Consider the following 22,482-nt stretch of genomic DNA (forward strand, 5'->3'; position numbering starts at 1 on the left):
GCAAAAGCGTAAGGTTTAAGTAGGTGGCCAGGTGGGCTTCCATGGGAGAGCAAGTCATGGAAGGTCCTGAGGCCAGTGGGGCTGGAGCAGAATGAGGCTCGGAGAGAAATTAGAGGTGGTCAGAGGGGTGTGGAGTGCGCATGTTGTGTGTGCCTTATGGGCAATTACAACAACTTTGGTTCTTCTTTTGAGCGAGACCAACTGGATGGGTTTTGCTGAACAAGTGTCCTGATCTGCATTAGGTTTCTCAAGGCTGCTGTGTTGAAGGGACCCCGTGGGGGCGGGGTAACCAACCAGCTCTCTGGGCTGTGAGGTGAGGGCTTCGCTGGGCTGAGGCTCCAGTACTCAAGCCAGGAAAGACTCGGGCAAACGGGTGTGGTTAGTCAGCCTAAAACGAGGAGACCAGTTTTATCCTTTGTCCTCCTTTCATAACCAACCTGCGTCCCCCATAACATCCATTTTAATGTTTGACAGTTGAAATATGCATGTCCTCATGACATATCATGTTGTGTGCCTTACGCTTACATAAATGGCATTATGTCATAAATCTCATTTCTTTAAGTTTTCAACACTATTTTTAAGATCCTCCATTTTGGTCTATTTACCTCCAGTCCATCATTTCGAACGGCTGCACAGTCTCCATAGTGTGCAATGGCCACCTTTTACTTACTCAAGACCTTGCTTGCCTCCTCAGATAGCTCAGATGACACTGCTGAGAGCATCCCTCTGTAGTCCCCTTATGGATCAGGTGGGAATCTCTCTGGGCAGCACAGGCTCTCGGACACATGCTGGGCTAAACTTGCAAGTGCTGCCGGCTTCCTTTCCAGAGTGCCCGCAGTGGGTTACATGCCCCCAGCAATACCTAAGCTACTGGGCCCACATCGCTGCCAACACTTCTAATAGCAATTCTGAGGGCAAGGTAGGGGCTCTATTTTCATTTGCACTTCTCTGGTTCCCTCAGTTTGTCTCTTCTTGTTAAGCATTTGGGCTTGCCCTTCTGTGAATCACTTTTTAATACTCATAGCCCATTTTTATTTTGATTTCCTTTTTCTTGCTGATTTGCAAGAAACCTTGTACAACACATATTAATCCCTTTTCAACTTTAGTCATTGCAAATACCTTCTCATCTGCCATCTGTTGGCTTTGGGTGTGATGTTGTTGAACAGAAATCCTTCCTTCAGGTGAAGCTGGATCCATCCTTTTCCCCCTTACATTTGCTTTTTGGTGGGAAGCTGTTAAGAAGTGACTATCTTTTAAGGAAAATTTTGGGTGAAAAAAATTGTGAAGCTATGCTTAGAACAAGATCGATAAACAGAAACTCTCTTCTCTAGGCTGGGCTTCCGGAAACATCTGTTGTACTTGGTCCCTACTCACCACTCCCTACTTTGGTTTTTCTTTGTTTCAGGACTAAATGGGTTAAGAAGAAAGGAAATAAATTGAAGTAAATTCAGTTCCCCTAAGGTTTTCTAACCACAGTTTAAAATGCAACACCCTGGGGCCAGCCCAGTGGTGCAGTGGTTAAGTTCGCATGTTCCGCTTCTTGGCAGCTTGGGGTTCGCTGGTTCGGATCCCGGTTGCGGACATGGCACCACTTGGCAAAAGCCATGCTGTGGTAGGTGTCCCACATATAAAGTAGAGGAAGATGGGCAGGGATGTTAGCTCAGGGCCAGTCTTTCTCAGAAAAAAGAAGAGGATAGGCAGTTAGTTCAGGGCTAATCTTCCTCAAAAAAGAAAAAAAAAAACCCCACAAAAAACTGCACAAAACTCTGCAATCTGGAAAGAAAAAAGCAGATTGAGAATATAAGATTTGTAAAATATTTGTTTCACAAACCCTAGAAATCTAAAGAGGTGGTTTGACAAAGAAACCAGATATTTACAAGGCACTATGTGCTATAAGCTGTTTTCTATTGGCTTAGTTATAAATATAGAAATAAAGAGAGTACACATGTCACCACCCATGCTCCAGAAGGTTCAGGGATCAAACAGGTACACTGATGGGCAACAGGGCCACAAAAGGTTGAAGACAATTTTAAAAATGTGATTTGAACATTATGGAGAATGGTCAGGAAATTCCAGAAAATTCTATTGTGTTGCCATTACCAAGATAAAAGACTTTATGGGGCTGAGTAGAGCCCATTAAACGTTGATGTGCCTCAATCTTTTTGAATCTAAAATCTAGGTAATAATTAAAGCCTGTGCAGGTGGAGAAGATGGGTCTTAGGAGGAGAAAGGGCAGAGCCAGGTCCCTGGAGCTTAAGTCCCGTGTCTTCACGGCAGGAAGATATTAATCTTTCCCAAGATGCCCACTTCAAACTCTGATTATCGAGTAAGGCCAGAGGCCCAGCGGGGCTAGGGGAGCAGGGTATCGAGCCGAGAGCCGGAAGAAACGACCTGGAGACTGAGAACCAGACATAGAGGTTTATCTGGACTGACTGACAGGGAGAGTGTCCGGTGGCGGCCGGCTGGACATAGATTTGTGCTCCGCTGCGGCCCCCTGGGAGAAGTGGGCTTAAGCAGGCAGAGGAACAAAGGCTGCGTGTTTACCAAGGGGGATCATCCTTGTATGGCCTGCATTCCAAGGACCAGAGCCCCCCACCTCCCTCCTGGAGACCTTGAGGGTCTTGGTGTCAATTACCCCATGAGAAAGCAGCTGGTCGGCCAAGCCCAGTACTGCGATCATCATGGGTGCTGGCGCATAGCCCAGATAAGAAGACTCCAGAACACGTGGCCATTAAAGGGGCACACCGGCTAATGTCCCTACAATCATGAAGGCCGAAAAGGGTGCCCAGTGGCATCCCACAACCACCGACAAAGCCAGGAGTCAGGGCGGCGCACTTCGTCTGCTGCGACCCGGCCACAGCCCCACTTCCCCCGTCTTTTTTCAGGAGAAAGCAGAATCTGCTTTCCCTCCATTTAGTAGAGCGCCTGTATTTAAACAAGCCTGTCTTCTGTGCCTATCACCGTCATGCTCTGTGAGGAGCTGGCAGTACTTTTCTCGGGCAGAAACCTTTCCTAAGGCCGGGTTTCTCGTTTGGGCTTCTTATCTGGGTCTCTTACACACAACAGGCTGTTGACAGAAACGTTTAAGTGGCCGTGAAGTCTGGAGCCAGATGTAACTCACTTGCCAAACAGGACCAAAGGCAGAGAGAGGCCGGAGGCCGAGCACAGGTCTCCCAGCGGCAGGTCCTCTCAGCCCCCGTGATGTGCTCATACAAAGGGGCGCCCTGCCGGGAGGGGCACTATCTGGTAACAAACGGAAACGCCCGACAGCTCGACTCCCATTAACGGGGGCAGATCACAGGCTGAGGAGTCAGGCTCCCACACAAGGCGGGGCTGGGAGGACCTTCACGGTATTGCTTTCATCCTGACACTGATGCTCCAGGCAAATGGCCTAATCTGCCACACTGGGCTTTGGGATTAAAGGGGCTCCTTTGTCTTTTGATGACCTTTCCAAAAGACAGTTTGACTGTGAGGGAGATGACGTTCACATCTCTGCTCCCAGACCAGCATGAGCGCCATAAGCCCCTGTGCAAAACATTAGCATTTCAGGATCTCAAAAAAAAAAAAGATCCACTTGTGCATTCCAGATTCATGGGACAAATGGAAACAGATGAAAACAAGCAAAAACCCAGAACCACTGCCTTTCAGATCTGTTACCATGGGTAGCAGTTGGAAATCTGCACTTACTTCTCTTCAATCAAGTGGAATAAAATTTAGACATCTTTAGACGCCTTAGATATTTTAATGTATTTACCCTCAGGCACAAAGACCTATATTTATTGCACTGTCTCAAAAATCACTCAAGCAAGCTCTCTCTTACCATTACGACACCACCTCCCTGCTGTCACCGGGTGAGCATGCGCTCTCCTGCTGCCTCTGCTCCTTCTCCGCTCCCATTTGGTTCTGCCTTTCCCTCACCTTTTCAGACATATTTCTTAGGCTCTTATTTTTGTTGTTAACTGCGGTCCCCTTCCCCTTTCATCTGTCTTCAGGTTCCGGCTCAGGCCCCCACTCCTCCTCCAGGAAAACCTCTGTATACCCCCAGCTGAAAAGGAGGTGTAGCTTCTAATAGGCACACTGGTAACATTACTAACGAGATTCCTATTTCTCTGGAAAGAAGCCAAGGGCTTCAAGCTTAGATCTATCTGCAAAACGGTGTAACATAAAGTCAGCATTTGATTTAATATCTATGAGAGAAAAACACATAAAAGTTGGTTAATTTCATTTTTTGGTCTCTCTATATAGTTAACAGATACCTTAAAATCACCTCACAAACAGTCGTCTCAGAATGGCCTGTATTGTAGGTGAATGGCTTAATATCACACCTTGGGAATTATTTCTCCTTGTGAAACACGTGGTTTTGTGCTGCAGGATGCACAGGCCCTCCCTCCACAACGCATACAGCAGGGCTCCAAGCAATGCACAGCAAATACAGCAAACGCATCGAGGGTGCAGTCAGACGCAGACAATTTATTTTACTGAATTTAGACTCAAGTTCAACAAAGCATTCTAACAGGCAACAAGATTCAAACATCAGAGAAAAAATCTATATAAACTGCAAGAAAGCCAGCTCAGAGAGTCTCTGGGCCACGGCTGCACTCCCATTTCATGGACTGTCAACACCCCTCCGCGCGCTCGTGTGGCGGCGCGAGCTCGCCCAACACACAAAGGGATATGACACCACAGTCTCCCAAAGACAAGTGTTCCTACCATGAATGGAAAACATCACTGAAATAAAAAACACTTAAAGATGCTCCCTTAGTTTTTCTATTTCCTAACTGTAAAATATACTCTTAGCAACAGAACAAACAAATCTCCTTGGTTGGTCACATCATTCATTATTGAAAGGAAAAATCAATATCATAAAAAACAAAACACTGAAATAAATAACTTTATAATTTACTTATAGGTAGTTTTGCTGCATTGCACATTACCACACAAAATTCAAAAGCTGACTTTTTTTAAAAGCTTGGAAAACACATCTGCCTCTTAGAGTTTCTTGCTAAGTCTAGCACGCTTCTTACAAGGAAAACTAGTCTATGTAGGCCTGAGTTTAAGGTTTAAACATCTGTTCTTCTAGAGCTTGCCAACCTGAGGGCACAGGTGTGGATCCACAGGTATGACAGTGCGCACGGGCAAGGGATCTTCTCAGCCTCCAGGGCTCCAGGCTGAGCCACAAGCAGCCGCTTCGGTTTGCCCCCAGGTTGGGGAGGGCTGCCGAAATCCAGCAGTTTAGGATGAAAATGTGCAAAAACCACGGGTACGAATCAGTATGTTTGTACCTTTAGTGTGATGTCCTTCAATGGATGGTGAGATCTCTGAGAGCACCCTCTGGAGGTCTGAAAAGGAGCAGCACATGCTACGACTGACGACGGACAGACGCACTGACAGTGGGCGTGCCTCCATCAAGACTTCACCCACCACGCTCTGTCTTCGACAAGGCTTTTAGCGAGTTCCCGCCAGGCCAATTTTTCACTTTCTATTACAGTATTCAGATGCCGCCTTGGCCTCTCTTATCTGGTATTAATTCTCCTCCTCTTGAATTCAGCCCCCCCCACCCCAGGCTTGCCTCTCACCCCCACGTCCCCGAGGGAAAGCCCCTGGCTGCCTCCTCTGGCGAGGCTAGAGGGGTGATAAAACCATGAGACCTTCTCAGGACAGCAGACATCTTGGCACAAGAGTGAGCCCTCCTGAACAGCACTTTTTAAATTTGGGGGTGGGGAGGCATGTTTCCTGGTTTATTAGAAAACTGATCTTGAAAATAATCTAGAGAGAACTGTAAGAAGTGAAATTCTGGTGCATAAACAAATATTTTAAGATAGAAGTTGGGTCACTTCTCTTGTCCACCTTTTTGTGCCCACGAATGGTAACTATCTTCCTGAATTAAGAGTACGCTACTGCACCTCCGTTCTGTAATGGGGTTGTCCACGCAGGGGGCAGCAAACGTCTTCTGTAAAGGGCATTTGGTAAATATTTTAGGCTCTACAGGCCACGTATGGTCTCTCGTGCATACTCTTCACCTGTTTTTTCTTTAACAATGCTTTAAAAATTGAAAAACCATTCTCAGCTCAAGGGTCCTGCAGATTTTCCCTGTGGGCAGGTTAGCCGAGCCCGCCCCAGGGAGTTCTTTGGCAGGGGATAGTGGGCACTTAGCTGTGCGAAGTGTAAGCTTCTTTGGGCCCTGGAACCCTAATCTGGGGATTCTTTTGGAGAGTGAGGTAGGCCCCTGCGGGGGATGCTCACACCAGGCTGAAAGCAGAACTCCTAGGAGTCCGTCTCTACTCTGCTCCCTCAACAGTCCAGAACTGGACCAAATTGGCATCCTTTATTTAAAAAGGGCTATTTATGGTAGGAAGTCCTAATTAAGGCCTATTTAAATCTGTGCCTATGCTGCTTATCCTTACCTTGATTTTAAAAGCAAAATGACATACTCCAGGCATTTAAAAATGCTCCTTCTACAGGTTAAGCCCTCAGCACTCCAACTGGTTGGTGGCAGAAGAGCTACAGTGTGAACTTACTTCCTCTTCCCTACTAATGCCGTCCAGCCTGCAGGCCACGTCACCCAGGAAGTCAGGAGGCTCCCCAGCTCACTCTGCTGCGGGGCGTCTGTGACAGCTCGCTTGTGTCTCGATAAGGATCTAAAGAGCTGGAGCCCAGCGTTTCCAGAGCTAGATCTTTCTGAGGGACATTCACCCCCATCCTCTCTGAAACAAGCCTCTGTGCTGAGATGCTGGAACAGCTTCCGGCTCCGCCAACCTTCTGGGTTGTGTGAGAGGTAAACTTCTACCAATAAGTTTCTCATTGCTAAAATATTCATATTGAAGAGGAGAAAAAGAGAATTTGCATTTCTTTCATAAATTTGTGATATTTTAAGTCATCAGTATACAGTATATCATGTTTTTAAGTAATTAATGAACAAATAAAATCCAACTTTTTTTCTAAGTTAAATAAGGGCTTTTAGAATCTGAATTCTTTCTCTAATCAATGATTTTTTAAAGAAACAGCTAATAGTTCTCAAAATACACATTTGCTACCAACTAGACGAATTTAACTGTTCTGGAGTTAAGAAATAGAATGCATGCGCCACACACGTGCGCACGTGGATACACACACAAAGAAAAGGAACTTCACCTCAAAGACTATGTATGAGAATTCTCAAAGCTTCTAAAAAAATGAATAGGTGAAAAACAACCAATCTCACATATGCCAACCTAGGTGTCCTTTTTAGGTTTTTGTTTAAAATGTCCAAATTGTTTTCTTCAAAATGTGAGTTTATAACTTATATGAAATTCAGACCCTTCTCTTAGTCTGGATTTGTGGTGGCATCGCCAACACAGCCTCACCCACAGCAGTAAGAGAGAACTTGTCAGGCTAAGCATGGGGTCTCCAAAATAAAGCTGCTGAGACCATTTTTAACTGACTGGGAACAACAACCTGAAGTCAGAAGAAACTAGAGCCTTAACAATTAAACAAGCAAAAACGTCTCCTAAGGAACTCTGAGGAGCCTGTCAGTGGCAGCAGCTCAAGGTCGAACAACATTGAAACCAGTGAAACTAGGAATTTTCCAACTCCTTAAAAAACAAAGCGTTCCAAGATCACTGAAAGAAGGGATACAGAAAGTAAGTACCTGCGGTCAGGAAAAGATAATGGTAATGGGGATTTTTAAAATAACATGAAACAGTAAATTCTGAAGTGTGCGTTTTTAAAAGAAAGCCCTGTATCCCTCATTCTCTTTCAAGAGCATTTCTCTCTCTCACACACACACACACACACACACACACACACAGCTCTAGTGATTATTTCACATTTTTCAGGTCTCTTCTCTATCAAGTTTAAAAATAATTACCTCCTGGCACCTATAGTTCTCTATTTTGGATATAAACAGTTTTGATGTTTTAAACCTGAAAAGAAAACACATAGCAACAGACCTGAACAATAAACAAAACCTAAGCATCAAGATAGGAAACAAAGAGGATTATCGTCTCAGTCAGGAGGTGTTTTGGTTCTGTAAAGATATCGCTCTTGGTCTTACCTCCACTGATGGAAAAAAACACCTTTGCCAGTTCCCTCCCATATCAAAGTGCATCTGTTTAAAATTGAACATACCTTTAAAAAAACCCAACAATCTCAGTAATTTTTGGCAGATATCCTATACAGCAAAAATGAAGTGATTTTCCCTTTTCCTACTCAGTTTGAAGCTGTATTCAAAGTGGCTAAACGTAGTAATTCTAGGACAGCAGAGCTTACAAACAGTGGATTGTGTTTTTGTTTCAAGGAACAAAAAGGGAAAGGAAAAACAAAACCAAATGAGAATACAGAGCAGAAACCCTGAGGCAAGAATGGCTTTTCCTCTGGAAAGTCTTCCTGGGGCTCTCAGTCGCGCTCACAAGGGACCAGCGATCTTCTGGGACGCAAGGCCTTCCTCCAGCCAGATGGTGGCGGTAGAGCCGCCGCGGAGCGTTCTGCGGTGGATGCGCCGGAGCCGCAGCAGGTAGAGAAGGATGGCGAGCAGGACCACCAGGAAGCAGCCCGAGAACAGGTAGTGATTGTAGACAAAGGAGAAGCCCCGCCAGCGAGCATGACTGGCCCGGAAGGTCTCCTGCTGGATATCTCTGCCCCATGGAAACAAAACAACATGACAGAACGATGAGAGATGGCAGAGGGCGAAACAGGGAGGACTGTGAGGTCGGAGTGCACGGGACATGGGTCGGGGACTTGGTTTAAGACAGCTCTGCGTGAAAACTGTCCCCTGGGTCTTGGGGGCTCGGTTTCTTTACCTCTAAATGTAGGGTACTACGGCCTTATAGAGTGTGGCTGCAAGATTAAGGATAAAACATGCGGCAGTTTACTCCTCGGTCTGCAGCAGTTACCATCACTATAATTCGGGTAACAAAAATTACAGAAATCTAGACCTGTGAGGGTTTCACTAACCCACAGAATCCAACGTGGAATCAAAGCACGTTTGTCATCAGTAAGACCCAGCACTCACATCTTTTCCAGTTAAGCCAGCTAAAAGGATTGCTGGGAGATGCTCAATTAAATGAAGGGAAAAAGCCCAAAAAAGTTAATCCCTCAATTATCAGTGAACCAGGGTCTTACGTGGGGGTCAGCTGACAATGGGTCGGTGAACTCGAATGGGGGAGAATGCGCATCTTTCTGCTACCAGTCTGCCTAGATGCAGCGCCCCCTCTGAGCACGAAGGCAGATGACAAACTGCGGCCGCAGCAGGGGCCTCGGACTTCCCGGGGAAACGCACAGACCTGTTACATCACATGGCCAGGTTTTGCAGATGCCTCGAAACATCATCAACATGCATCACTACATTGCAATTACAGAAATGACTAGTTCTGCTGCCAGATCTTGTCATTTAATGAGTTAATAAAGAACATATATTACTATATGACAAATTTGTTCTATAATATTTTGATAAATATATTTTAATATAATGGTTTCCTCTGTGCCCTAGGTTATTTATATTATGCATTAAAAACAGTATTTTCAGAAGGGATCCAAGGCCACAAGGTTAAGAACCCTGGCACTAACCCTTCTGCACAGGGGTTAGGGAACAGCCAGTTGAGAATAACCGAATGTTTTTGCGCTGTGTATGATGGACAGCTAGGGTGGGAAGGGAGGAAGCCCTGGGGGGATTCTACAGTTCTGCCCACGGCCAGCACTAACAACACCCCAACATCCACAGCTCACAGCTGCTGCGATGCATCAGAACTGCAGAGAAGCATCTCGTTTGATTCTCATTACCAACGCAACAGCCATACCTGAGGGGTAAAAAGCGGGTCCTGTAAAGGATTGCTCCCAGAGTCCACTGAACCTCCTTGTCGTAAACTTGTAAGGCTGTCTTTAAGTTTTTATAGTTGACGGGAAACGAAAAGCCCCTGTGAAATACCTCGAACATCCAAGCAGATTTGAAGCATTGATACCTATGAACACCAAGCACAAACATAAGCGGGACTGATTCATTTGGCAAAATGAACCAAAAAGACAGAGACAGCCTTCCCTCTGTGAGCAATGTGGCTGCAAAGGCATCGGGAGGTGAGTGTTCTGAGCAGCCAAACCAACCGTGCGCGTTTCAAGGTGACTGACTTGGTTTACGCCCCTTGTCCCGCAACACGAGATGGTTCACCTGTTAAAATCAATTAGCTCATGAAACTTGGTCTCAGCATAATTTAACATGCTGTTGCCATGACAGGTTTCTTCCTCAGGGATTCCATCATTTACTCATTGAATAAATACTGAGTAAGTTCCAGCCTCTTTGGATCTGTTTCTTTATTATAAAACAAGAAGGCAGGAGGATCTTTTTCAGCTCTGATATTCTAGGATGCTAAATATTTATCAGAGGCTTACTTTTTGCAAGCAGTGGGCTAAGCAAGCAATAATAATAAATAATAAGACAGTCAATGGACTTAAATGACTTAGAAGAGGATTTTTAAAAGGCAACAAATAACTATAAGACAAAGCAGTATATGATAAACACCATTAGCAAGACATAATCAGTGCTCTGGAGGGAGACCCGGAGAGAGGACGGAGTCCGGCTGAAGGGGCAGAGGAAGACTCGAGAGGGGCAGCATCTGGCCTGACTCGGACATCTGGGCAGGCCTTCAACAAGCGAAGGCTGCACGGGGGAGTTCCAGGGGGAAGAGCGCAACTCTAAGATACGTTTGGGCACTAGGGTTTGCTGTCCCATTTGAAAGGAGCCCAGGGCAGATGAGGAGGAAGAGTGACTGAGGATAGGAAGGCAGGTTGGGGCCAGGGCGTGGCAAGCCAAGGGCCAATACTGAATGTGCGGTTTCCTGCAGCCCCCGGGCCTGGCCGCCCACGACTTACTTCAGCCTGTGGAGGTCCGCGTGCGAGGCGTAAAGCCCTCGGTCAAAGCGCTCCCGCAAGATCGACCACTTTGTTGCACAATAATCCTGAAAGAAATTTCACCCAAAATAAATGATTAGGTTTAAAGGGTTTATTAAAAATCTTTTTCGTTTTGGAAAGGGTTTACCAAATTCATATTCATAACAAACATATCCTTCCAATTAGGAAACACCAGCTTAACTTCTCTATGTGCACGGTGAAGACAAGACTTACAACACTCCGTGAATACTTGCCGATTAGCAAAGACAATGCTTGTTCTTTGTCTTAAAACTTTGTCAAGGTTTGTTAAAGAGAATGTCACTGCCCACAACCAGCCTCTTCTAAACTGCTTAGTTTCTTCCCTCAGGACTCGTGCATGTGACAGGCAGAAACTTTCAGAAAAGTGAAGTGGTTCAGACTGAGTACCTATGTCTTTGGCTGCATCGTGCAAGGTTCTGAGAACAGAGACAATTGGAAAAGGCACTGTCTTCTCGAGATGGGAAGCCATCTGCAACAGTAGTAACATTAAGAGCTGGCGTCTGCTGGGTACTGTGTGAGTGCCTTTTCTGAATGTGACACTTAAAACAACTCCTTGACACGGCTACCACTCTAACCTCTAAAGGATGAAGAGACTGAGGCTCAGGGAGGCGGTGACACTTGCAACAGGGAACACAGAGACCAGCACTCAGCCTGCAGTGAGAGGGTAAGGACAGGCATTTCAGGCAGAGGAAACAAGACATGAACAAGACAGAATACAGAGTTGCGTAGATGGGAGGGAAACGAATAGCTCTCTGAAACGGTCAGAGTATAAAGTGATAGGTGGGAGACGAGGCTGCAGGGTGGGGACGACATGCTAAGGAATTTGGAATTTATCCTGGAAGAAAAAGGCAGCTGCTGCAGGTCTTAAGGAGGCGAGCAGGCGTCTGCACTTGTTTCAGACAGAACCTTCGGGGAGCAGTGTGGAGGATGACCAACGGAGGGAAGACCAGAAGCACGAAGACCAACCGGAAGGCTCCTGCGACAGAGCAGGTGACAGACAGGCCTGGACCAGGACAATGAGAGTGAGACAGAAGGCAGGGAGGGGTCTGAGAAATATTTATGATGTAAAATAATAGGCTTGATGACTGATTATATGGGGGTGTACAGCAAGGGATGAATGAGTGACAGGGAGAAGCCTGTAACTCCTGGGTTAGTGATGCCATTAACCAAGACAGCATAACTGGGACAGCACGGGGAGAACACGGGGGGTCTGTCCGGAGTCACAGGCACTGAAACCTAGCAGGCACTGGGCAGGGGTCAGGCCTGGAGCCTCTTCTTGAGAGGCAGCAGCAAACCATGAGCATGGATGCGACCATCCAAGAACCTGAAGGTCAGAGGGCGAAGGGGAGAAGTCTGGGACCACCAGGTATAAGGGGCATGAAGGGGGGAAACCTGTGAAAGAGCTTAAGAAACTGTCAGAACGGCAAGGGAGAACAAGAGAAGGGGAGCCTTGGAGCTAAAGGGACAGGAAGGCTCGAGGAGCAGTGTCAGACAATTCCATCATTACACAGCAATACAAAGACCGTGGTCTGGGAGCCACTGTGACCAGAGCAGTTCAGAGTGGTGGGCAGAAATCGGCTCGCACGGGAATTTTTACTTCTGCTGTCACTATTTCTCCTGCCCAACCAAGGGAACAGGGCTCCCAGCGGTTTCCCTTCTTTTGACCTGGGCCTCCAGACGTGAAGGGAGGACGTAAGCTGCCACTGTCCACTCGGTCTCTCAAAAGCGAGCAGAGGACGGCTTCTTTAAGGTTACCTTTGCAGCTTTAGTGAACGTAGCAGCATTGTAGTCTCCCCCCATTCGTAACACGTCCTCAGTGCAATAGTAGAACTCAGAAAAGCCGTAGAATTCACTGTTCTGGAAGTGAATTGGGGGCTGGTAGACCCCATTGAGGGACGTCTGTGTCTCATTTGTTTTATTCATGAAAGGCTGGATAGTCTCGCGACACAGGTCAAAGTCTCCTGTCCCTCGGAGGTACAGGGTCTGTCCATTTTGCTGAATTTCATCTTTAATGTCTAGGGGTAAGCAGGGGTCCAGGTACGGAGTATCAGGAATCAGACCAGTCTGTTTCCCCAGGAGCCTGCATCACAAAGAGAAACTTGTATCATGTTTCGGAGGATAAGTCAGTGCAAGGAACACGAGTCCTGCAGGGTGTTCTGCGGGGACACAAAAGGGTTCTGGGATAATTAGGAGAATGGGCACTTGGGCCCTTCCTAGAGATTCAGGATACACACCTGCATACAGCAGACACCTTAACGAGTCCAGTGCAACAGCCTCCCGGTGCCATCACCTGTCACCTCACCGAGAGACGGCCTGGCGCCCACCGCCACACCTCTGCTCAGCGAGCTCCTCTCAGGCTCACGTTCGCGGCAGTCAAATGCCCAGCAACTGTGTTGTTCCCAACCCCATGGTGCCACTAGAGCTTGTGATTTTAATTATATACAGACAAAATGTGACAATGAAAAGAAGCAACTGGCCCTGTGAAAACTAGGTTAGATGCCTTAGAAAAATATGAAAAGGCAAGTTGCTAGAAAATTGCTGTCAAATTAGGTGCCAGCAAGATAAAAAAAAAATTGGGAAAAATCAGTAAAAATCTAGAAGGATCTGGTATCAAATTGCTTCACAGATGTCTTCAAGTCCTCGGTATTCTTTTTTTTTGAAGAAGATTAGCCCTGAGCTAACATCTACTGCCAATCCTCCTCTTGTTTTTTGCTGAGGAAGACTGGCCCTGAACTAACATCCATGCCCATCTTCCTCTACTTTATACGTGGGACGCCTACCACAGCATGGTGTGCCAAGCAGTGCCATGTCCGCACCCGGGATCCGAACCAGTGAACCCCAGGCAGCAGAAGCGGAACATGTTCACTTAACCACTGCGCCACCGGGCCAGCCCTATGTCCTTGGTATTCTTTCTTTATTTTTTTTTTTTAAAGATTTTTATTTTTTCCTTTTTCTCCCCAAAGCCCCCCGGTACATAGTTGTGCATTCTTCGTTGTGGGTTCTTCTAGTTGTGGCATGTGGGACGCTGCCTCAGCGTGGTCTGATGAGCAGTGTCACATCCGTGCCCGGGATTCGAACCAACGAAACACTGGGCCGCCTGCAGCGGAGCGCGCGAACTTAACCACTCGGCCACGGGGCCAGCCCCTGTCCTTGGTATTCTTTAAAGAAAGCCAAAGTGACATCAACATGAGGGGTTGCAGTGCATGCCAGAGAAATGATGGATGTAGCCTAAGAAAAAACTTCAGTCCAGAGCAGAAGATTGGCCAACGAACATACAAATTAAAACTAATTATTATAAAAGTCCAAGACTAGTGAAATGTATATTTCGCGCCACCATTTTCAGTTGCCCTCTGCCTAAATTAAGAAGTAGCACTGAACTGTCCATTATATAAGCTTCTTGACATTAAAACCAATTAGGAAAAATTCAGGTTGCAGAATAAAGTGTTTCTTCAAAAGTCTGATTCAAATGTCACTTATAAAATATTTCTATTTTAAAACTATTATAAGATTTATTTAAGAATGTGCTAAATAATATACCACCTTTAAAAAGACACTATGAGACTGCCAATCCTGTAACTCACACTATTCAGCTAATGTCTGGGCAGACAAAGGACAAGTTTTTCTTGCTTTTCCTATTCACATACGTGAATTTCTGGAAAATGTGGTACCGAATGGCTCTGACCCGGTCTTTCTTAAAGTTCAGGACTCCACGGGTTTTCTAAGATTAAATTGGCCAAGTAAAGATACTATCATTTATCTCTATGAATTAGAATTTTTCCTCTCAAAAGTGTTTCGTTAAAAAAACCAAAACAAAATAGAGGAATTAACAGGATATCTTACGTAACCCAGATTTCAGACTTTTTTGTTCATCCAAACGGCTTTTCTGTTCTTATGGACTAATTTCAAATAAATAATTGCTATATACTTATAAAATAAATTTAAACTGATAAAGTGTTGCTTTTATTTGTTTTATATATTTTCTATCAGAATTCTTCATAAACTCATTTTTAAAAGTTTCACTGCTAACACTGTTTACGACCACCAACTTTGACTTCTAGATCCCTTCTGTCTCTTGAATAACTTCCTTCATTCCGGTCTTATTCACTAACAACTGCACGGACTGGTTTTCAATAACTTCGCCAGAACATCTACCCCAACTTTATCCTCACTGACCACAGGCCTCCAGGACACACGCAGCAGCCCAGGTGCTGAGTTCCCCAAGGACTCTGCAATCTGGAACAGCCTCATCCATGCTGAAAACTATTTTCATAGCCTGAGATGCAATTTCTAATCCATCAGGGGAGGTGTGGGTCTGAGAGAGAGACCCTCCTTTGGAGCTTGCTGGGAGGTGGGCTGAAGGCAGGACCCTTGTGTCCTTCCACATCTTCTCCCAGCTCAGTTGGCAGGGGAATAAAAAGTCACCTAGCAGTGCTGACACATTTCTGTTGACTGAGGTCTCCCTGCTCTGCCTGGATATGTTTTCTACGAGGAGAGATCTAGGTTTGAAAGTGACTGCCAATGAGCGGAAGGTGCTTTACCTGTTCTTTTGAATGGTGTTGGCAAATATTCTGTCTTCATATCTCTGTCGAGCAGCATTGCCACCAAACCCAAGAAAAGTGGCCACGTAGACTCGGTACACATGCTCAGTTTGGTGAACATCGCAGCCCAAGTTAAATTCAGCTAACAAGTTCTTAGCTATTTCTTCCTGCAGACGTAAGGATAAAAAACTAATATTTTAAATAATACAAAAACAATTACTTCCTATTAAAAAGAAGAATCTAAAAAGATTCTCATCTAATAGGAGCAAAAATTTCTGCTTCTGCATTTCCCAAGGATCCTTCTAAGCATCCCTAATTCAATATGACAATTCTCACTTAAGAAGTTTCAGATGAGCTGCCCATTTGTGATGCTGTTATGACTTTTTGAAAAAGGAAGTTAGCAATATAGTTCATATCCTCTGGTCTAGTAAATTTACTTATTGAATTCTATGCTTTGGAAACAATCCTAAACATTCAAAAATCTCTATACACAAAGATGTCCTTTGCAATACTATGACAGAAAAAACTGATGTAACCCAAATATACAACTCCAAAGAGGGTTTAATTAACTATGGTAATTAATAGTTTATGGAAGATCATGTTTATGCACCGTTAAATAAAGGACACAAAATTGTATTAATAGTAAGATCAATTATAAACAATATATTTCTGGAAACTATAAATAGGAAAGGAAAAATGAAAAGAAATACACCAAAATGCTAACAATGATTTTTTTGGATGATGCATCCATGGGAAATTTTTAATTCTGATTTTTCAGTATTTTTCCCAGACTTGCTTTATACATATTTTTTGCTTATCTCGAGGGAAAAAACATGACTTTTTCAGAGTGGAACAGTTTCTAGAGGCATGTCTGGATGGGAAGCACGAAACATAAATTGTAACACTTGAATTTACTAAGCAATTTTCTTTTCTTTTCTTTTTTTTTTTTAAAGATTGGCACCTAGGCTAACAACTGTTGCCAATCTTTCTTTTTTTTTTTCTGCTTTATTTCCCAAAGCCCCCAGGTATATAGTTGTATATCTTAGTTGCAGGTCCTTCTAGTTGCGGGACGTGGGACGCCACCTCAACATGGCCTGACGAGCGGTGCCATGTCCGCGCCCAGGATCCAAACCCTGGGTCGCTGCAGCGGAGCTCATGAACTTAACCACTCGGCCACGGAGCCGGCCCCTACTAAGCAATTTTCTAAGGTGCTTAATAAACCTATGAACCACGTTTATGGAGCAAGCGCTCGGGGCCTGGTGGTGCATTAGATGCCCTGAACATGCACGATCTGACTTCAACCTTAGGACACTCCTGTGGCAGAGGCACTTGCCTTTACATTTACAGATGAAGAAACCAGCTCAAAGAAGTGAGACTTGCAAAAGGTCACATAACTAGTGAGGACAGGGTGCTGACGCAGCCCGGGCTGGTCCAACCCAGATCTTTTTTAACTAGTACGCTGTGCTAGGGGAAGTGTAGGAAACCAGGCTTTGGAAGTAATTCACAGCTCAATGGGAAGAGAGTAATAAAGACATGGAGCAATCCGGGAAGACGCCTGGAAACCCTGTTCGTGCTCTCTACACAAGGCTGCCCAGGCAGTGCCTGAGAGCACTGAAGAAGACGGAGAAAAGTAGTAAACCATCAGTGGATACAAACCTCAGTTCTTTCCAGAAAAGACAAAAGCTGCCTGAGCCATAAAAAAAGCTTTTCCCCCAATTATACCTTAAGAAATCTGATGCTATTAGATTAAGTTTTACAATACCTGTTGAGAAAGGAAGTGACTGCAGAGAAAATATAAACAAAAGCTCAGGCATGTGATTGACATGTATACCAAAGAGAACCCCTCAGTTCAGAATGCAAACAGCTGATTCAACGAACAAACACACACGTCAGTGGAGGTCTGCCTTGGTTCCCTCCTGCCTCCTTTCTCCTGGGTTGAGAAGGTGGTACCTCAGCAAGCACAGTAAAGATGTGTTCAGACTCAGAAACAAAACAAAAATGGATGGAGACATGTTAAATGAAAACCAAACCAAACAGAAGGAAATTTGTACAGATAATAACCTGCTGTGAGGAGGCAAAGCTTACAGTTTTGGGAACTTCATATGCTATCTGAGTGGACACGCCTCCCATGTCGAGAATACCAGCCGTTCTTTTACGGAGAATGGCTTCGCTGCTTTCACTACCAGGAATGTTAACTTCCACAACTGCCTCATCATCTGGAGAGAGCAAGAAACAGCAATGGGAACAGAACAAACCTAGAGAATGGGGCTGTTCTGAAGAGTCATCTTGTTTTCATGGTACATTTCAAGCATATCTAGGCAAATCCAGCCCACTCCTCCCAACTGAGATCAAGTTAATTGTGTGAAATAGCACTCCTCTCACTCCACTCCTACACACTCAGCTGTGTCACAAAACTGTGCTCCGTTTTTATCCTTTGGATTAAATAGAGAAAGCCATCATGTCCAGTTAGACACAGTAGCTGGAAACATGATACTCACCATCTTCAATATGCTCAAATCGTCCCAGGACAAAGTTAATGCCAATCCAAGCATACACACCTACAGACATTTCACGGGGTGAAGGTAAGAAGAACACAGTGTTGAAACATTGTGTGACACTGATCAATGCACTCTGTGCAGACATCTCATTTATTTTACTCCCTGCCAACCTGTGAAAACATCACCTGCTATAACACATTTCTACTGATGTATTTTCTCTCTTAGTGGTTTTCCAAGAACTCTCAACTTTAAAATTTATAGTTTCACATCATTTACATAGGTTGAAAATATAATTCTCTAGGTGCTGGTTTTCCTCTGAGATTTATAGGTTGTTTTGAAACACTGGCATTTTTACTTTTTATGAAGCTAAACTTATCAGTTTCAAGGCTCTAAAAACAAGTTAACTTTGACTCTTTCCTTTCCTTTATCCTTCACTTCCACCCAGTTGCCAAGTCTGATGCTCGTTTCACATTTTCCACACCTGATCGGTAGCCCCGTGCATTAGCACCTTGATGTAAGCTGTCAGAGAGGGAGTGACAGCCCATCTAATCCCCTTCCAGCCCCTCCTCCTCCACTCCACTCCTCTGCTATTAGACTGATCAACGGAGCCAAGTCCAAACTCCACAGCCTGACCATTCAAGACCTGTCCAACTTTTAATATCCCCACCACCTTTCAAAAGGGCCATAATCCAGTCAAACTAAAATACTTTTGTTCCTTTGTCCATAGTGTATCCTTTCCTGTGTTGACTCAGATCATTTCTTCTGCTGGAATGTACTTCCTCTCTCTCAGAGCCCTGCCCTTACCATGCCCTGGCATGCTGTACTTATAACTGTCCCTTGAGGCACACTTCAAATGTCACTTTCTCCGTGATGCCCCTAGCCAGAAAGAAAAACGTCTCCCTCTTTCAAGTTCCCGTGATATTTTTTCCTTATCATTCTTAGGGCACTTAAAACTCTACCCCATATAGCAGCTAACTGTGTACCTCACTTATCGGTAAACAGCTCAATGGCAATATCCAAATTTCATCCAATTTTGTATTCTCCATTGTGCCTTTCACAGAGGACTATTTGCTGAAATGATAGAGGATTCTGAAATAAAGGTTTTTTGGCCTTCATTTCCAGCAAGCTATTCCCCAAATAATTTCATCAACTTGTCATTTTATTCTCAAATAGGATAATTTCTTTGAAAACAGAACTAATATTTTCTCAGTGCATCAAAGTCAAGAATAATTTCCCCTTCAGTAAGTAAATCAGTAGAAGGCTCCAAGAATTTGGTAATTATTGTAATTCCAGAACGGTGTAGAACTTAGGCAAGAAATACAAACCTTTTCTATCAAAATGAGTCCAATATGAAAAACTACATGCCAACAAACTGGACAATCAGAAGAAATGGACAAATTCTTAGACTCTTACAACCTCCCAGGACTGAATCAAGAAGAAATAGAGAATCTGAAAGACCAATCACAAGTAAAGAAATTGAAACAGTTATCAAAAACTTCCCCCCAAATAAAAGTCCAGGACCAGATGACTTCTCAGGAGAATTCTATCAAGCATTCAAAGAAAATTTGAGAAGATTACCCATTCTTCTCAAACTATTGCAAAAAACTGAGAAAGATAGAAATATTCCTAACACACTTTGTGAGTACCACATCACCCTGATACCAAAGCCAGACAAGGACAACACAAAGAAGGAAAATTACAGGCAGATATCGCTAATGAGCATAGATGCAAAAGTCCTGAACAAAATATTGGCAAACCAAATACAGTAATACATTAAAACGATCATACACCATGATCAAGTGGGATTTATACGAGGGATGCAGGGATGGTTCAACCTCCACAAATCACTCAGTGTGATATACCACATTAACAAAATGAGGAATAAAAACCACATGATCATCTCCATAGATGCAGAGAAAGCATTTGACAAGATCTAACATCCATTCATGATAAAAACTCTCAATAAAACAGCTATAGAAGGAAAGCACCTGAACACAATAAAGGGCATATATGACAAACCCACAGCCAACATCATACTCAATGGGGAAAAACTGAAAGCCATCCCTCTGAGAACAGGAACAAGACAAGGGGTGCCCACTCTCACCACTCTTATTCAACATAGTACTGGAGGTTTTAGCCAGAACAGTTAGGCAAGGAAAAGAAATAAGAGGAATCCAAATAGGCAATGAAGAAGTGAAACTCTTGCTGTTTGCAGATGACATGATTTTATTATATAGAAAACCCTAAAGAATCCATTGGAAAACGATTAGAAATAACCAACAACTACAGCAAAGTTGCAGGGTACAAAATCAACTTACAAAAATCAGTAGCATTTCTATACTCAAATAATGAACTAACAGAACAAGAACTCAAGAATACAATTCCACTTACAATCGCAACAAAAAGAATAAAATATCTAGGAATAAATTTAGCCAAGGGGGTTAGCCAAAAGAGCCAAGACCTATACAAAGATAACTATAAGACATTACTGAAAGAAACTGATAATGACATAAAGAAATGGAAATATATTCCATGCACATACATCAGAAGAATAAACATAGTTAAAATGTCCATACTACCTAAAGCAATCTACAGATTCAATGCAATCCCAATCAGAATCCCAATGACATTCTTCACAGAAAAAAGAACAAAGAATCTTAAAATTCATATGGGGCAACACAAGACCCCGAATAGCAAAGCAACCCTGAGAAACAAGAACAAAGCTGGTGGCATCACAATCCCTGACTTCAAAATATATTACAAAGCTATAGTAATCAAAACAGCATGGTACTGGTACAAGAACAGACACACAGATCAATGGAATAGAACTGAAAGCCCAGAAATAAAACCACACATCTATGGACAGCTAATCTCTGACAAAGGAGCCAAGAACATACAACGGAGAAAGGAAAGTCTCTTCAATAAATGGTGCTGGGAAAACTGAACAGCCACATGCAAAAGAATGAAAGTAGACCATTATCTTTCCCCATGCACAAAAACAGACTCAAAATAGACCAAAGACTTGAAGATAAGACCTGAAACCATAAGACTTCTGGAAGATAATATAGGCAGTACACTCTTTGACAACAGACTTAAAAGGATCTCTTCAAATATCATGTCTACTCAGACAAGGGAAACAAAAGAAAAAATAACAAGTTGGACTTCATCAGACTAAAGAGCTTCTGGAAGGCAAAGGAAACGAAGATCAAAATGAAAAAACAACACACAAATTGGGAGAAAATATTTGCAAATAATATATCTGATAAAGAGTTAATCTCCAAAATATATAAAGAACTCACACAAATGAACTACAAAAAACCAAACAGCCCAATCAAAAACTGGGCAAAAGATATGAGCAGACATTTTTCCAAAGAAGATATACAGATGGCCAACAGGCACATGAAAAGATGCTCAACATCACTAATCATCAGGGAAATGCACATCGAAACTACAATGTAACGTCATTTTACACCTGTTAGAATGGCTATAATCACCAAGACAAAAAACAATAAATGTTGGAGAGGATGTGGAGAAAATGGAACCCTCATCCACTGCTGATGGAAATGCAAACTGGTGCAGCTACTATGGAAAACACTATGGAGATTTCTCAAAAAATTAAAAATAGAAATACCATATGACCCAGCTATCTCACTACTGGGTATTTACCCGAACAACTTGAAATCAACAATTCAAAGAGACTTATGCACCGCTATATTGCAGCATTATTCACAAGAGCCAAGACAGGGAAGCAACCCAAGTACCCATCGACTGATGACTGGATAAAGAAGATGTGGTATGTATATATATTCAATGGAATACTCTCAGCCATAAAAACAAACGAAATCATCCTATTCACAACCACATGGATGAACCCTGAGGGCATCATGTTAAGCGAAATAAGCTAGACAGAGAACGACAAACACCGTATGATTTTATTCATATGTGGAATATAAACAAACTTACGGACAAACAGAACAAATTAGTGGTTACTGGGGGACGAGGGGTGGAGGGTGGGCACAAGGTGTGCAGGGGTATACTTACATGGTGTATGACAAATAATAATGTACAACTGAAATCTCCCTACATTATAAGCTATTATGACCACAATAAAAAAAAAAGAGTCCAAAATATGCTTCCTAAATGTGGCAAAAACAAACTAAATATTTTTTAATGGCTTAATGTTTAGGTAATAAAGACCAGTCATGTAAGAAACTAATTTTGTCATTTAAAAATTATAATATTTCAAAGCTATGGTTTCCCAAATTTTAAGATATTAAGAGTAATTTCCTAAAGTGTACACTAGGGAAAAAGGGGAAGATTTAAAAGAACAGCTTCCCAAGTTTCAAACCGAAGACCAATATACCAACCTTCTTGTTTCCCTGAAATTACTTCTGCGTGAGAGTCAGAAAATAGGAAGTCAAAGTGCACAGGGATGTCGGTCAGGAGGTCTTCCAGGATGGCACTTTGCTGGCTGTAAGACAACCCAAGACTTCACAATCAAAATATTTTATGAGTTTTTCTGTTTTGAAAAAAGAAACAACACTGTGGCT

General features: G+C 43.5%; 1 protein-coding gene across 4 annotated transcripts in view; it reads right to left on the reverse strand.

Annotated features, from left to right (window-relative positions):
• Window positions 1-4,450: 4,450 nt before the first annotated feature.
• Window positions 4,451-22,482, reverse strand: part of ENTPD4 (ectonucleoside triphosphate diphosphohydrolase 4) — a 33,575-nt gene continuing 15,543 nt past the window's right edge. The window contains exons 6-14 of one of the 4 annotated variants that reach the window (XM_023636167.2): window positions 22,300-22,403; window positions 17,933-17,992; window positions 17,496-17,650; window positions 15,435-15,601; window positions 12,652-12,976; window positions 10,840-10,925; window positions 9,774-9,935; window positions 9,100-9,260; window positions 4,451-8,612 (exon numbers count right to left, since the gene is read on the reverse strand). In XM_023636167.2, the coding sequence (XP_023491935.1) occupies window positions 9,107-9,260; window positions 9,774-9,935; window positions 10,840-10,925; window positions 12,652-12,976; window positions 15,435-15,601; window positions 17,496-17,650; window positions 17,933-17,992; window positions 22,300-22,403 (1,213 nt within the window). In that variant the 3' untranslated portion in view covers window positions 4,451-8,612; window positions 9,100-9,106. The remainder of the gene's footprint in view (window positions 8,613-9,099; window positions 9,261-9,773; window positions 9,936-10,839; window positions 10,926-12,651; window positions 12,977-15,434; window positions 15,602-17,495; window positions 17,651-17,932; window positions 17,993-22,299; window positions 22,404-22,482) is intronic. The other 3 variants (XM_070256088.1, XM_023636165.2, XM_023636166.2) reach the window with 3 other exon arrangements.

Source organism: Equus caballus, chromosome 2 (genome assembly GCF_041296265.1).
Source record: "Equus caballus isolate H_3958 breed thoroughbred chromosome 2, TB-T2T, whole genome shotgun sequence".
Taxonomy (NCBI): Eukaryota; Metazoa; Chordata; class Mammalia; order Perissodactyla; family Equidae; genus Equus; species Equus caballus.